The sequence below is a fragment of the Onthophagus taurus genome, chromosome 7, assembly GCF_036711975.1.
Source record: "Onthophagus taurus isolate NC chromosome 7, IU_Otau_3.0, whole genome shotgun sequence".
Taxonomy (NCBI): Eukaryota; Metazoa; Arthropoda; class Insecta; order Coleoptera; family Scarabaeidae; genus Onthophagus; species Onthophagus taurus.
Genome location: NC_091972.1, coordinates 746144 through 761676, shown reverse-complemented (window position 1 = coordinate 761676; position 15533 = coordinate 746144). Strand labels below are relative to the sequence as shown.

The following is a 15533-nucleotide window of genomic DNA, read 5'->3' as shown; positions in this document are numbered from 1 at the left end:
GTTACTAATGGAAACAACCCAAAAGGTAATAAGACAGAAACATTAATTTTACAGATTTTGTACAAATTTCAAAGTCGATTTTCCAATAATTTTATATTTGTGCCTTGTCATTGTGTCACACTGAATTTACACTCAATTGTAGCACAGAACAGTAGTATAGAATTGTAGGTACAATAGAGACTTGAAACTATAGCTAAGTTCAGGTCGGTACATCCAACATGTCTGACTTTCTGATTACCCCCACCACCACCACATACGCTCTCTAGATTATATATAAGACCTCAATGGTGTCAACACATCTATCACATGGAACTTTATCTCCTCAAAGGAAAATTATTTATACGAATTATATCATTTTAATCTCATGGTGGTCCGCTGCAATTCGTTTAAATTCGCAGCATTTGCGTGCGGTCTTTTAGTACTTGGACGATTTAAAGCTCTCTTAAAGCGGGTTTTAAAAGCACTCCAAATACGACCGTTTTTGCTATTAAACGGTAAACGGTCGGTTGATCGCGCACGTGTCCACAACTCACACACGTGACAACTTCAAACGCATGTCAATCAGCTGGTCGGTCACACCCCGACAACGTTACGACCAAATGATCTATTAAAAGACTCTTCCCTTAAAATTCTCATTTTTATATCTTCTCCAGATTTGCAACAAATAAAGTACCATTTTATTTATTACAAATAATTTTTGATTACGATTAATAATTTTTTAATGATTAAGTATCAAATTGTAAAAAATAACCACATTTGTAAAGAATTTGCACGATGGATCTGGTTGCACCATGTAAGTGTGTAGCATCTGTGTTAACGACCTTGTAAATTTATATTTCTTCTGTTGCCGTTTCAAAAGAACTCAAAGAAAGCCGACTTTTAAAGATTGTCGAAGGCATTTTTTAATTTTGTCACAGGAAACACACCGCAGTCAAAAAAAGAGAGAGGGTTGGGTTCGGTTTTTCGATGGCATCTCAAGTTCTCAAGACTTATTACCATCTAAAACCACGCCTACATTTTCGAGCAAAGATCTCTTTCTTCTTTGACCGACAACAAACCAAAAAACATAAAATAAATAAACAAGTATGTACATTTTTTTTGAGAAATATGTTTTTATTTCGAAAATATTATATTATGTACACAATATAAATACTTAAAAACTAATATAATGTAACATTTTTTTTCAAAAATATTCAGTCGTTTTAAAGTGAATGATGTCCGGTCATTCCAGAATTCAACATATAATAATAATTATAATTTTGTTCTGCAACGTTCGGCGCTAATCCGGCGGTTAAATTAGTACCTGAAGATGTCAAATGTGACGGTGGTCGAAACCCGTGCGGATCAGCGACGGCCAAAATATTATTAACCGTATGAGAACTTGGCCAACAACTGCCATTTAAACGCTGATTTGAACCGGAATTTGTTATTTTTTGTTGATGGTAACCTGAATAAGTTGGATACATATTATACAAAGCATGTCCGTGATGATTATTTCCCGAATGAACCAACGTTCTTATCTTATTCCTTAAAATCCGACTTATTGAACTAACCGACGGACAATTATATTTATCGCAAACTCCATCCGATAACAAACGATCTCTTATTTCATGCGCGAAAATCCCCGGATCTTTCTGTTTAAGCTTTTTGATGTAAGCGACCACTTTCGGCGTAGTAACTCGCGGTTTTGAACCTCCGATTGCTCCTGGTTGAATTGAACCAGTCTCATTGTATCTCGCCAAAATCTTAGAAACACAACCATGAGAGACGCGTAATTGTCGAGAAATATCGCAAGGGCGGATTCCAATTTGTGATAATTCGACGATTTTTAATCGAACTGGATTTGGTAAGGGACGTCCGTTTACAAAAACTCCACCTAGTTGGTTTACTTCGCCATATTGTTGAGATTGACTATCTGAAAATAAAGAAAAACAAGTCTTTAGTAAATATTACAACCGTTTTTTTTAGTAGTTTAAGTCCAGTTTAAGAAAGTCTAGGCTGGACTGAATGTATTTTGTAAAAATTAAACCATATATGTCCAGAATTTAGCGTTAGTGAAGTAAATGTGGCGCCACATGGCAAATATAGGTAGAACACCTAATTCGGTTTAGCATTAATTATTTTTTCATATTTGAAATACGAATACGGGGATTACCCTATGCATGTACATTTATTAGTACACCCAGTACTTGTTCTTTACTGCTGTGTTTAGTTAGTTGTAGTTGTATTTCTTGTGTAAGAACAATGAGTGCAACTGATAATTTAGCAGTTCCTGGGTAAGTGCTTTGTTTGAAACTGTACAAATAAAGGATTCTGTCTTATGGTTAGCTCTAGTACGCGAAATACAACGGCAAGGGATCAAAACCATTTACAACGTCGAAAAAGAAAGCTTACTGAAGCTGAGTTAGACTACATAGTTGACTATTTATCAGAAATTTTAAACGAAAACGATTTTTCTAGTGACGATGATCTTATAGATCTTTCCGAGGAGGAACCTACACATTAACGAGTTTGGCTGACTTATCACTTAACGATTCGGACCCTTCTACTGATGATAAAATAAACTCAAATAGTTCTACACCTTCTGCTACACCAGCTTTTTAACCTGAGTCTGATAATGAGACTAATTGGACTGACACATTCTGTCAGTCCAATTCGATTATTCAGTCAGTCCAAGAATTCAGATTATTCTTTGACGATGATATAATAAATAAAGTTGCAACTGAAATAAATAATCGTGCAACAACATCAGTGCCGGTTGCAGGAAATACGAGAAAAATGTCTAGAAAATGGAAAGATGTGACGCCACCTGTAATAACTAAATTCATTGGACTCTATCTTTTATCTGGAATTATACAGTTTTCTCGGTTGTCAAAGCAATGGAGCACAACTTCCCATAGTTTTGTTTTGAATATATTTGTCTATACTGGAAGAGGCACTATAATAGACGATGGTCAAGAGCATTCCCACACGTTTTCAGTCATAACGGAGCTACTAAAAGACTATTTGGTTAAAGGGCATGAAATATACCTTGATAATTATTACACTAGTGAACTCTAAATATTTGTTCAAAAGGAAGACGAATCTTGTAGGAACTTTGCGAAAATTTAGAAAAGGAAATTAGAAACAATTATTTCAAGAAAAAATCAAGAAAGAAGAAGCTGCATGGAAAAGAAAAGTTCCAGTGTTGGTTACACACTTGAAGGACAAGAGATTGGACAAATAGAAGAAAAAACAAGTAATAAAACCAGAGTGTGTTCTCATCTACAATAAATACATGTCCGGGATAGACAGATCAGACCGGATGATGAGATACTACTCAGCTTCAATGGTACAGAAAAGTGTTCTTTCATCTTATAGATATTGCAGTGTAGAATGCCTATTACATATATAAGAAGGAAAGAGGTACAATCAAAATTGACCTCTTGAGGTTCAGAGAAGAAGTTACAAAGGATATACTAGGCCAATTAGAAAGACAAATCCGTGATGAAGAGGTGTCGCTAGTGTAGCAGAGGTGGAGTTCACAAGAAATCTAGATACAACTGCCCGATATGTCCAGAAAACCCTGGATTATGCGTAGATCCATGCTTCAGAATTTGGCACAATGCACAATAATTATGTTTTGTAATATTTTGGGGGTAGCCGTAGTATTCATTTTGGTTTGCGTTGCATTTAGAAAAAGAAAATAGAGACTTTGAAGAAATTTAGGTGTGTCCAGTTGAATGGACGTTGGTACAGAATTTAGAAATTCAAAGTCCAGTATTATCCAACATGTAAATAACACAAACCTGAAAGTACGAATAGTACACGGAAAAAAGCTACTGCAGAAGGCGCACAGTTGGAACACACAGTTTCATCTTGTTCGTTGGTTTGGACTCGATACGCAATTCTACTAATAATATTAACTTAGATAGTTTTCAATAAGGCGCTTTATAGAGTTTTCAAAATGCAAATTGTCACGAGAACTTTAAAATATAATTAAATTGACGAAATTCGAAAGACCCTGAAGATGGTCTTATAAAAGGACCGAAACCGGTAGAATTGATAACATTACATCCGTTTTAATAAAAAGTACAGAAAGATAAAAGTATTTTACTATTTCTTATTGTTTTAGAATAAAACTAAAAATAAACTTTTCTTTTAGTGTCGTCGAAGAAATTAAATTTACAGTTTCCTGTAAATTACGGTTCTATAATTAAAAATTAAAAAAACATATTTCTGATATTTGAAACAAATATATTTGTTGAACTGTTTAATTTATATATGTTTTACACAAAAGTTGGAATAGATTGCATTATTTCACATTTTTTATTACGATTTAATATTACTTTTAAATTACTTAATAAATTATCGATAGATGGCGCTCATGTTTTTTTTGTTAATTCAAATAAACATAGTAACATTTGTTTGTATTCAAAAATTTTCTGAAGTGTCACTTTAAAAATCCTGTTTTTAAGATCAATTACGAAAATTTTGAAAAGTTTGACATGTTAAAAAATGATTTGTTTTTAAATACCAGAAGTTATCTTCGTATTTAATTGTTAACTTTTAGATTTTACCTAACACCCCGTAACTTACAGGAAACTGTAAATTTAATTTCCTCGACGACACTAGATGGAAATTTTATAAAAAAAGTTTATTTTTAGCTTTATTCTAAAGCAATAAGAAATAGACCTGTCGAACCCTATATTTTTGTAATCAGAAAAAAATAACTAATTTAATAAGCGAATAATCAGTGGTTGTTTCCCTTTAAAAAAAACGAAAATTCTCATGATATCTCAAAATCTAAAACCGAAAAATTTGTTTTGATTATGTCATGAAATTCTCTGTAAAAAAGTGTCCATATAATGTCGTAGTTATAATACTCCACCTATAATAATAACCAAGATAATTGCACTTATTGGTTTTACGATATTTTCAATTTTGGCCTTTAAGGGAAAAACAAAAGACGATAGCGCTATAAGGTTTTCAGCATTAGCAGTTTTTCGAAAAACGAGATCATGACATGTAAGCTACTTTTTTTCTAACTCTTATAGTTTCCGAGTTAGCCTATTCGGACATCGAATTTGAACCACCCTGTACAGGGAGCGGCAAAACTCCCTCCCTAATTTGAAGGTTCAATAAAAAACCTTCAAAATCGAATCTACAGAATGGGCAGTTACGTTATTATGTTTTACAAGTTTCTTTCTTTGAACAGTATATTGCTCAACTGTTTTCCTTCGTTATCAATGCATTGTCGAATGCGAATTCGGAAGTTACCGTTATTGGAGTGCACAAAACCTCCGGGAACTTCATAAAAGCCTCTGCATAGTAGACGTGTTACCGTGTGGTGAGTGATTAACAGTGTCGGGATCATCGGCCCGTTACTTTTTTGAAGAAGGAGGAGTGACAGTGACTGTTAACTCGGATCGATACATTCAAATGTTTCAAACTTCTATGACACCACGATTCAATGCGATACAGATTCAACAGGATGAGTGGCTTCTACAGAACGGGGCCACACAAGTAGGAGATCTCTTCAAGAACTGAGGCAGCTGTTCCCATCACGCTTGATGTTTTTCCGCGGAAACATCCACTGGCCAGGATGATGTCCAGACCTAACTCCCTGTGATTTTTGTGTATGGGGGTTTCTTAAGGCTGAAGTTTACAAATATCGTCCGAGGACTCTGCCAGCCCTACGACAAACGATTCAAGAAGAGATTGCTCGTATTCCTCAAGAAATGTTGATTAGAGTAATGGCGAACTTTCGAACTCGCATTCGGATATGCATTGATAACGAAGGAAAACACTTGAACGATATACTGTTCAAAAAACGAAACTTGTAAAACATAATAACATAACTTCCCATTCTGCAGATTCCATTGTTGTGAATACAGTTTCGTTAATTTGTACCATCTGTTTTTTATTCATGTTTCAAATTAGGGAGGGAGTTTTGCCGCACCCTGTATATATTAAAAGTAAGTTCATAAATTAGCAACTTCTTTCAAAGATAAAAAGATGTAGTTGAAACAGTGTACAAAAAGTGATTTAAAATGAGTTAGATCGTTTCATTTACAGCCTCATTTACGATGTTTATGTCGCAGAACTGTTTTGGCAATTCATGTATAGGTAACAACTGGATGTGTACAATCATCAACCTATGTATAAATAAATGTTCAACGTTCTATTTAAAACAATATTTTTTTCTATTTCAAATTCCTATAATATTATACCGTTCATTTTTCGCCGGTTTAATTTCAAATTTAGAATCGTTATTTTAAAGTTTTAAAACAGAAATAGAAATTTAATACGGTTCGCTCTGTAGTTAATTAAGCTAAAGGAAGTTTCGGAATGTGACCCCAAGTCAATTTACGAAAATTCTTAGCAGTCACCCCACAAAACTGCCTTTCTTGTAACACCTTGGTCACACCCTTGGACAATTTGAGGTAACTTCTTGCAGTAATATTTTTCAACATATGGTCCTTAAAAATAAATTTCTTGTTATTTAATTACATATATTAAATAATTCAATTAAATTGGTCGGCAAATACCGAGTTTATCCATTTAGTCGTGCAGTAATCGCAAGCATCAATTCTCGTCGTGATTAATTGAATACAGCCGGAATTAAAATGTTTGAATAGAGTCTTTGCCAAATGATTTAAAGAAGATTAAAGGACTGCACGAAAAGAATAAGAGATTAAACAGTACGTTTCGTGCTACCACTTGTTTTATTGTGGTAGAAAGAGAGAGACATCATCGAAATAAATTGCCTAACTAATTTTGTTTATGTGTGGAACGGTTTAATTTAATGGACGTATATGTGCTCCAAGACATTTGTAGACAATTTGGCACGGGTTTCTGTCCCCGGGTAATACCACACACTCTCGAGGAACTCGCATTTCGAACCGATCTTTCTGTTCTTGTGACATATAGGAGGACTAATACGTTCCGAAAATGACTTGACGGATACAGAGATTGCCGTCAACCGTGTTAGCCGTCAAGTGAAATACATACAGAGCTGCAGCTCTACACTTAGTAGTTGTATGTATTTTTACACCCATCTTCTTCTCATTAGTCGAATGTCATGGACCACACCGAAACATAAACATTGTTTACTTTTGTACTCCTTTATTTAGTTTTAGTCAATGAGTTAACGTTAACGTCTCATTTTGAAATAATTTTTGTTTAAAATCGAATTAGTAGGGTAATAATTCAAGTCTGCCGTTGTGTTTGTAGAGTGTAAAACAGTCCGAGACTCCGGTCTTTTTGACCCCGGACATATTTGATTTATCGTCCACACTTCGCTCCTTCCTTCGGTTCGTTCCAAGAGGCCAGTTTATATTTAAAATTCCATTACCGCGACCGTAATTATCACTTATAACGTGCAAACATGCCATAATAAATCCTCAACTCACCTCCCTAAATTCTTAATTTACTTTTATTATTTTCTATCATTTTTCTTTGATATTATTTTGATCTAAAAATACCTTGACTTTTTTCACCGCGATTCTTTTTGTTTGCTTTTTCTCGAAACCAATAAATCTTCTATTTATCTCGAGAAAATGAGAGAGAGAAAGAGAGGGAATAAATTGCTAGATCAAAGAGAAACGAGCTTATACAGTTGCTGGTGAATGTTGGCGGCACGCAGACATTGTCAACACGTGTCAAATCGTGCGTCAAGTCGTTACCGGGACCGGAGAGTTCTTCTCCTTTGGTTTTTGGTTCTGGTTATTAACGAGAATAGATTTGTTAAGACAATTTATGGTCGAGTAAAATCTACCGTTGCCAGGAACGGTTTTGTTTTTAAATAACTGCGACAGATTTCCTCCTGCGTTCTCTTTTTATAGCCGTCTTAATTAAAAGAGTTAAAAGAGAATTAAATATTTCATAGATATTCCAAACAAATTATAATAATTGTTAAAGATTTCCCGTTTCATTTCACTTTGCATTCGCAAAGTTTTAAAAGGTCTAGACGGTATTAAATTACAGCAAAAGACCGACTCAAAGCCGCCACAACCATCAGTCGTATAATCAGAATTTGAGCCGAATTACGAGTCCCAACACCGAACGTGATTCTTTACAGCTAAAGTTAAAATGAATTCGAAATGAAGTTATCGTCGTGCTAATTGAATTTTGAAATTGCTACTCGATTACAAGGTTTCAACTTTTTCTGCATAAATAGAAATAAATAATTTATTTATATCGGGAATTTCATGTAACTCGTAATATATGAATAACCAAAGTTTAATGCAACATAGCTTAATAGTACAGATTAAAAAATTTTATTATATTAATGGTTTTCATTTAATTATTACGAAATTACTACTATCCGTGCAAAAAGTCAAGGCCCCTCACTTTAGAGATCGATATCTTCGTAACCGCTCGATGGAAAAAATTGCTGTAAAGTTTATTGTAATCAGTGAACATTTCTGCGTATCACATGTTAATTTGGAAATTTTCGGGTCCGCGGTTTTACTTTTATCGCGAGTTAAGTGAAAAAAGTACCCGATTTTTGAGAGTGCCAGCGACTTTGTCTACTTTGCGATTTTTTCTCTCCAAAACTATTTGACGAAAAAATTTCAAATTTGAACTGGTGGTAAACCGATGTGTTCTTAATGTGGGGCATATTTTATTTTTTCGATATTCCATATAGTTTCGCGGAAAATCGTGGTTTAGTAGAATGCGGTTATTTCGAAAACGACCTGGCGAATTTCAACGCGGTTTTTACCAAAATATGTCAAATAACGCGGATTTTCGGATTCCGTTATCAGTTTTTCAAAAATAAGGCTCCCTAATTTTTTAAGAGCGATTTAATGGAATTACAAATTAAAGAGAAACAGAAATAAGCTATGCGGGGAAAGGAACAGATGGTGTGTCCGACAGTACGTCGCGCCTTTATTTTGCCTACATAAAGAAATAAGGCGCGACGTCCTGTCTGGGACGCACCATCTGTTCCGATTGGCCGGAACCCTCGTCACCCCGCAGAGCTTATTTCTGTTTCTTTTTAATTTGTAATTCCATTATATCGCTCTTAAAAAAATAGAGAGCCTTAATTTTGAAAAACTGATAACGGAATCCGACAACCAACATTATTTGACATATTTTGGTCAAATCCGCGAAGAAATCCACCCAACCGTTTTCAACATAACGGCGTCTTACTAAACCGCGATTTTCCGCGAAACTGTATGAAATATCGAAAAAATAAAACATGAAACTCATTGAGAACACATCAGACTACCACCTGTTCAAAATTAAAATTTTTTCGTACGATAGTTTTCGAGAAAAAAAATCGCAAAGTTGATAAAGTTGCCAATTCCGTAAAAAATCGGGTACATTTTTCATTTAACTCGCGGTAACAAGAAAGCCGTGGACCCGAAAATTTTCAGATTAACATAAGTTACGTAGAAATGTTCAGTGATTACAACAAACTTTGTTGCAATTTTTTTTATGAAGCGGTTGCGAAGATATCGATCTCTAAAGTGAGGGGCCTTGACTTTTTGCACGAATAGTAGTACTATGTACAACTAACACTATACCTAGAACTAGAATCATTTGGGTTTAGCCGCACGTGCTAAAGATGGCTAAACCCAAATGATTCTAGTTTTTGGTCTAGCGCTGTATAACAATTAAAACTAGAAATAACACTAGACGTTGAACTAGAAATATTCGTTAAAAATCCTTTAAAATGAGTACAAACATGACATATTTATCTTCAATATTAATAAAGTTAACTTCCGGTAAGAAATGTCAACGTCAATTTTGAGATATTTGTAATCGTCGTGAAAAATCCTTTAAAATGAGCCTAAACATGATACATTTATCTCGAAAAACAGAAAAGGTTGAATGAAGATAGCAATTTAATTTTTAAATATTAATACCAACCTTAATTTTTGATTTTTTTTATTATACTTTTGTTTTTGTGTACAAATTTTATAAAAATTAAGAATATGTCAAAATTGACGTTGACATTTCTAACCGAAAGTTGACCATAACTTCATTAATATTCAAGATAAATATGTCGTGTTTGTACTCATTTTAAAGGATTTTTAATGAAGATTACAAATATTTTACACTATACCTAGAACTAGAATCATTTGGGTTTAGCCGCACGTGTCTAAAAAATGCGTTTTCTGAAAGCATTAAGTCAGCAAATTAAAATCAAAGTAGGCGCCGAAATAACGCCGTTGACAGCTTTAAATGTCAAAAAAATTACAGTTTCAACGATTATGAATAATTAATAATGTATGTGTACGGCGACACATATTTAATCTAGTTTTGTCATTGGTAGCTGTCTTCGGCCGTCCACTTTTTGGAATGTTTTAACACTTCCGGTGTTAAAGAATTTTTTTAATATTTCTGATACTGTGGATTGTGTAAATATTATTGAACAGTGTACAAACTTCACTTTGAGTGCGTTTTCTATCACATGTTGGTTGCCATAGCAACGAAACAAAAAACAATGTAAACAAGCAAATATCTTAAGAATAGTAAGAATCTTTTATTTGTAACATTTTTCTTTAAAACCACAAATGGCACAGATATTGGCTATATTTCAGACATTTGACACAACCTGTATATGTTGGGTAGGGGCATAGGAATTTTTTAAAGATTTAGGTGGGGCATGGCATAAGAAAGTTGGGAAACACTGATCTAGCCAGTTCCTCAGCAAGATTTAATGGAGGGTACGGGATCTAAGGCAATTCATATCAAGATAAGATAAATCCTCATGAATCGGCAGCACAGTCTTTAGCAGAACATTCTTTCTTAGCAGGTTTGGCGGGGCAGTATTACTTAGCACATTCTGATATTGTTCTCATAGTTGAGTTCAGCTATGTGTCAATTTTCTGAGTATATGGATAACCGCCAGATACAGAGTGTCTCAGCGAGATCGGTCATTAGACGTTTCTTGGGTTCTGGAAAAAATTAAAATTTGAGAATTCAGATTTAAGTATTATCAACTGCGTTCTCTTTGGCTAAAATATTTTCAGATTTCTAGCACTTCCGGTTATACCGCAAGTCGACACCCACTTTATTTTTTTAAATGAAATACCCTGTATATTTTTACATATTTGGATTTGTCTGTTTTCAAGGTTTATAAATAACTTTACTTTTTGCAATTTAATTCGGCCGTTTTCTAGATATTCGATTTTTTCTAAAAAAATCTGCTGCAACATAATGGCCACCCTGTATGGTAACTTACTTCAAGTTTAAAATGTCAACCTCAATTTTGACATATTTATAATTTTCATTAAAAATCCTTTAAAATGAATACAAACATGACATATTTATCTTCAATATAATAAAGTTAACTTCCGGTGAGAAATGTCAACGTCAATTTTGAGATATTTGTAATCGTCGTGAAAAATCCTTTAAAACGAACCCAAACATGATGCATTTATCTCGAAAAACAAAATAGTTAGAATGAAAAAACATTAAACCCGAAGTTAGCAACAATGAAGATAGCAATTTCATTTTTAAATATTAATACCAACCTTAATTTTTGTTTTTTTTTTATTATACTTTTGTTTTTGTGTACAAATTTTAAGAAATTTTATAAAAATTAAAAATATGTCAAAATTGACGTTGACATTTCTCACCGGAAGTTGACCATAACTTCATTAATATTGAAGATAAATATGTCGTGTTTGTACTCATTCTAAAAGATTTTTAATGAAGATTACAAATATGTCAAAATTGAGGTTGACATTTTAAACCTGAAGTTAGTTATCATATAATAGACAAATGGACAACTTCATGGTATATTCTTTATTAAAAAAAACCTTTAAAATGAGTTCAAATATGATGCATTTCTCTCGAAAAACAACACAGTTATAATAAAAAAAATTTAAAGTTGGCAACATTGAAATTAGCAACATAATTCTTGAGTATTAATAGCAACCTTAATTTTGAATTTTTTTGATTATATTTTTGTTTTTGTAATAAATTTTAAGACATTTTATAAAAATTAAGAATATGTCAAAATTGACGTTGACATTTCAAACCGGAAGTTGCTTATATGTCGAGTAACATTGGAATTAAACGTATCATGTTTGGGCTCATTTTAAAGGATTTTTCACGACGATTACAAATATGTCAAAAGTGACGTTGACATTTCTAACCGGAAATTGATCATAATTTCATTAATATTCAAGATAAATATGTCGTGTTAGTACTCATTTTAAAGGATTTTTAATGAAGATTACAAATATGTCAAAATTGAGATTAACATTTTAAACCTGAAGTTAGATATCATAAAACAGATAAATAGACAACTTCATGGTGTCCTTTCACGATGTATTTTTTATTAAAAAGCAACATGATGGAGTATGTTTTGGTGCCAAGAACGAGTCCAAACATGATACGTTTAATTCCAATATTAGTCGAGATGTAAGCGACTTCGAGTTTGAAATGTCAATGTCATTTTGACAATTTAATTTTTATAAAATGTCTTAATATTTGTCACAAAAACCAAGATATAATAAAAAAAAATAAAAAATTAAGGTTGGTATTAATATTTAAAAATTAAATTGCTATCTTCATTGTTGCTAACTTCAGGTTTAATGTTTTATTCTAACTTTTTTGTGTTTTGAGATAAGTGCGTCATCTTTGGACTCATTTTAAAGGTTTCTTAATAAAGATGACAAATATGTCAAAATTGACGTTGACGTTTCAAACCGGAAGTGATTGTATCTCCATTAATATCAAATTTAAATATGTCGAGTTTGGACTCATTTTAAAGGATCTTTTATGAAGTTGACAAATATGTCAAAATTAAAAGATGAAAGTTCGAACTTTTTGTTTTTTTGAGATAAATGTGTAATGTATGGACTCACTTTAAAGGTTATTTTATGAAGATTACGAATATAATAATAAAATTTAAGTTGACATTGACAACTGAAATTTTATTTCACGACTAAACCCGAATGTTTCTAGTTCTCGAATGATTCTAGCTCTAGGTCTTGTGTTAGTTCTAGTTTTAATATAAAGTTTTAGTTAATCTATTTGTAGAACCTCTAAAGATGGCCAAATGCCGAAACTAGTTAGACTCAAATTCTATATAAAATAAAAGACGACGATTTTTCACGACGATTACAAATATGTCAAAAGTGACGTTGACATTTCTAACCGGAAATTGATCATAATTTAATTAATATTCAAGATAAATATGTCGTGTTTGTACTCATTTTAAAGGATTTTTAATGAACATTACAAATATGTCAAAATAGAGGTTGACATTTTACTTAGTCGTCTTCGGTGTCTCATTTTACATCTTTTATATCCCATATGTCCCATACTTAACATTAATATTTAGTTTGGGAGATAATTAGGGTTTTTGGAAAAATGCCTAGTGTGCCATGGAAAACAAGCGTTCTCAATGAGTTTTTGTCAAAGACTCACTTGATGCACTGAGCTAATAATTATCGAGTTAAAATCGATAACAATAATATTTGTTCAATCCTACCTTCGAAATTGTGAGTTTCTCTCTGAAAAATTAAAGATATGCAAAGTCCCTATATATTTTATGATTTATAGATATCTTCTTTTAAAATAAATTTGAAATAAAATGTGGAATTTAAATCCGTCCGGTGCAACAGTTACGCCACATTGCAAAAGAGGCATGGCTCGAGCTTGCTCCTCGCTCCATTCGTTTTCTTTGCTCTCATCTCAATTCCATCACCGTTCCATTTAATTTAGCTTATTTTAGATGTTATCATATTATAAATAGAAACAAACATTTTAATGAAGTCTTCAAAAATAATGAAATAATAAAAAAGGGGTTAAAAAGATTATAACAATTTCAAATTTCGTTCAAATGATTGATAAAAAAATTAGAAGTAGATGAGTGTGCTCATTTTGATTCGTTTACTTAGCCCATCAACCGATGTTTCATCCTCCTACAACCACAAAAAGCCCTAAACCAATAATCCGCTCTAAAAAGGCCAAATATTTGCTCACTGTTCGGTAAATTTACTCACTAAATGGACAGAAGAAGGCGAAAGGTGATGTTAGAGTTGTAAAGTGTGTGGTTTAAAACCTTTTTACAAATCACCGACTTAAACTCAAATAGCTACCGTTTTAAGTTTAAATCGTCCAAAAAAAAAATGGAAAATTGAATTAATTGTAGATGTTATCAAAGAATTAAAACATGGAAATAAATTCGATATAGATTTACGTTTTAATGACGTCCATTGAAGTATATTCGATTAAATAAAAAGTTTTTTTTTGCATCCATTGTTTCAAAATCGACGAAGCGTGGATTTTATAGTACCTCAAAAGCAAATCATAATCAAAACGTTTAAAGTACGGTCGTAATCGGAATCAGAACCACGATTTAATAACACGTTTTAATAACAGGTTTTAATAACATCGAGTCTAAGATATACAATTTTACGATCAATAGTAATAAATGTGTGTATTGTATTGGGATTATTATTTTTTTTATTTTTTGTAATGAAATTCGATTTTTTCCATGATCGTTTTAGAAAAGACGGAAAAAGGAAGAAAGAGACACGAGTATAGAGCGTTTAAATTAAATTTCGTTTAATGTTTTAAAGTAAATTGTGCACAGCCTATTTGGTTTCAGTGAGCCTTAAAGATCACAAAACCACTTCAAAACGCTATACTTTAACGCTACGTTATCTACTTTCAGTTGAACTCTTCGATGATAAACTTTAACCTCGCCACAGATCTTAGATAATTGTTCATTTAATAATCCTTTCAACGAATTTTCTTTATAGATTAAAAAAAAACAAATAAATCTTTACACAAAAAACTTGTACACTTACCATTATCCATTTTTTATTTTATTATTCACTAATTTGATTGTCTTATTCAAAAGATTTTTTAAAACAGTCACAAATGTTCGTAAAAAATTTTAATGGATAAAGTTGTACAGTAAAATTAAAACATTTCTGTTTATTCACCCACAAAAATAAATACCGTTTAGTTTGGTTTAACTTAATTTAATGCCGGTTAGTTTCGGATAACTTCACCTCATTTAACAAAACGTGACTTGACTTCTGCACTTGAGTTCATCAACTTTATCATCAGTTCTGGTCGAGTTCCATTCGTCGTCGTTACGCAATTCATTCAACAAACACATACAAAAAACAATTTGAATCGCAAGCCTCTTCTCACTCGTTTCCTGGCACACATCAAATTCCCGATAGAAACCGAACGGAACTGTTTCTGAACGAGATATTTTGCCATACGGCCTGAAGATGTCCGAAGGGGACAGATGTGTGTGGGTAGAAATCGGGAGATTAGGTTGTCGAGCTCCGCCTAACGGCTTTTAAAATGGTCGGAACGAACTCGTTGTGCCCAATCGGCATCGCTTTGACGGTAAAAGTGGGCGGTTTTCACTCGTTTCATACGGCTTCTGGTCATCGTTCGGCGATTGGCTAAATGCTGCGTAACGATTAAAATACAACGGCGGAGAAGGGGATGGTAACCAAAAAAGAAATAAATGCCTGCGTGAAATTCAGGAACTTGTCATGATTTTTGTGCCAAATGCCATTTTGTTATCGAAAATAGACTAGAATTTTTGCAGGAAC

General features: G+C 32.9%; 1 protein-coding gene across 1 annotated transcript; it reads right to left on the bottom strand.

The window, feature by feature from the left end:
- Positions 1–1122: 1122 nt before the first annotated feature.
- Positions 1123–15136, bottom strand: LOC111414314 (Pox meso). Its single transcript, XM_023045626.2, has 2 exons — positions 14766–15136; positions 1123–1915 (listed from the first exon to the last, which is right to left on the bottom strand). Exons 1-2 carry the CDS (start codon positions 14773–14775, stop codon positions 1203–1205), a joined length of 723 nt encoding a protein of 240 aa, XP_022901394.1. The 5' UTR covers positions 14776–15136; the 3' UTR covers positions 1123–1202.
- Positions 15137–15533: the final 397 nt, after the last annotated feature.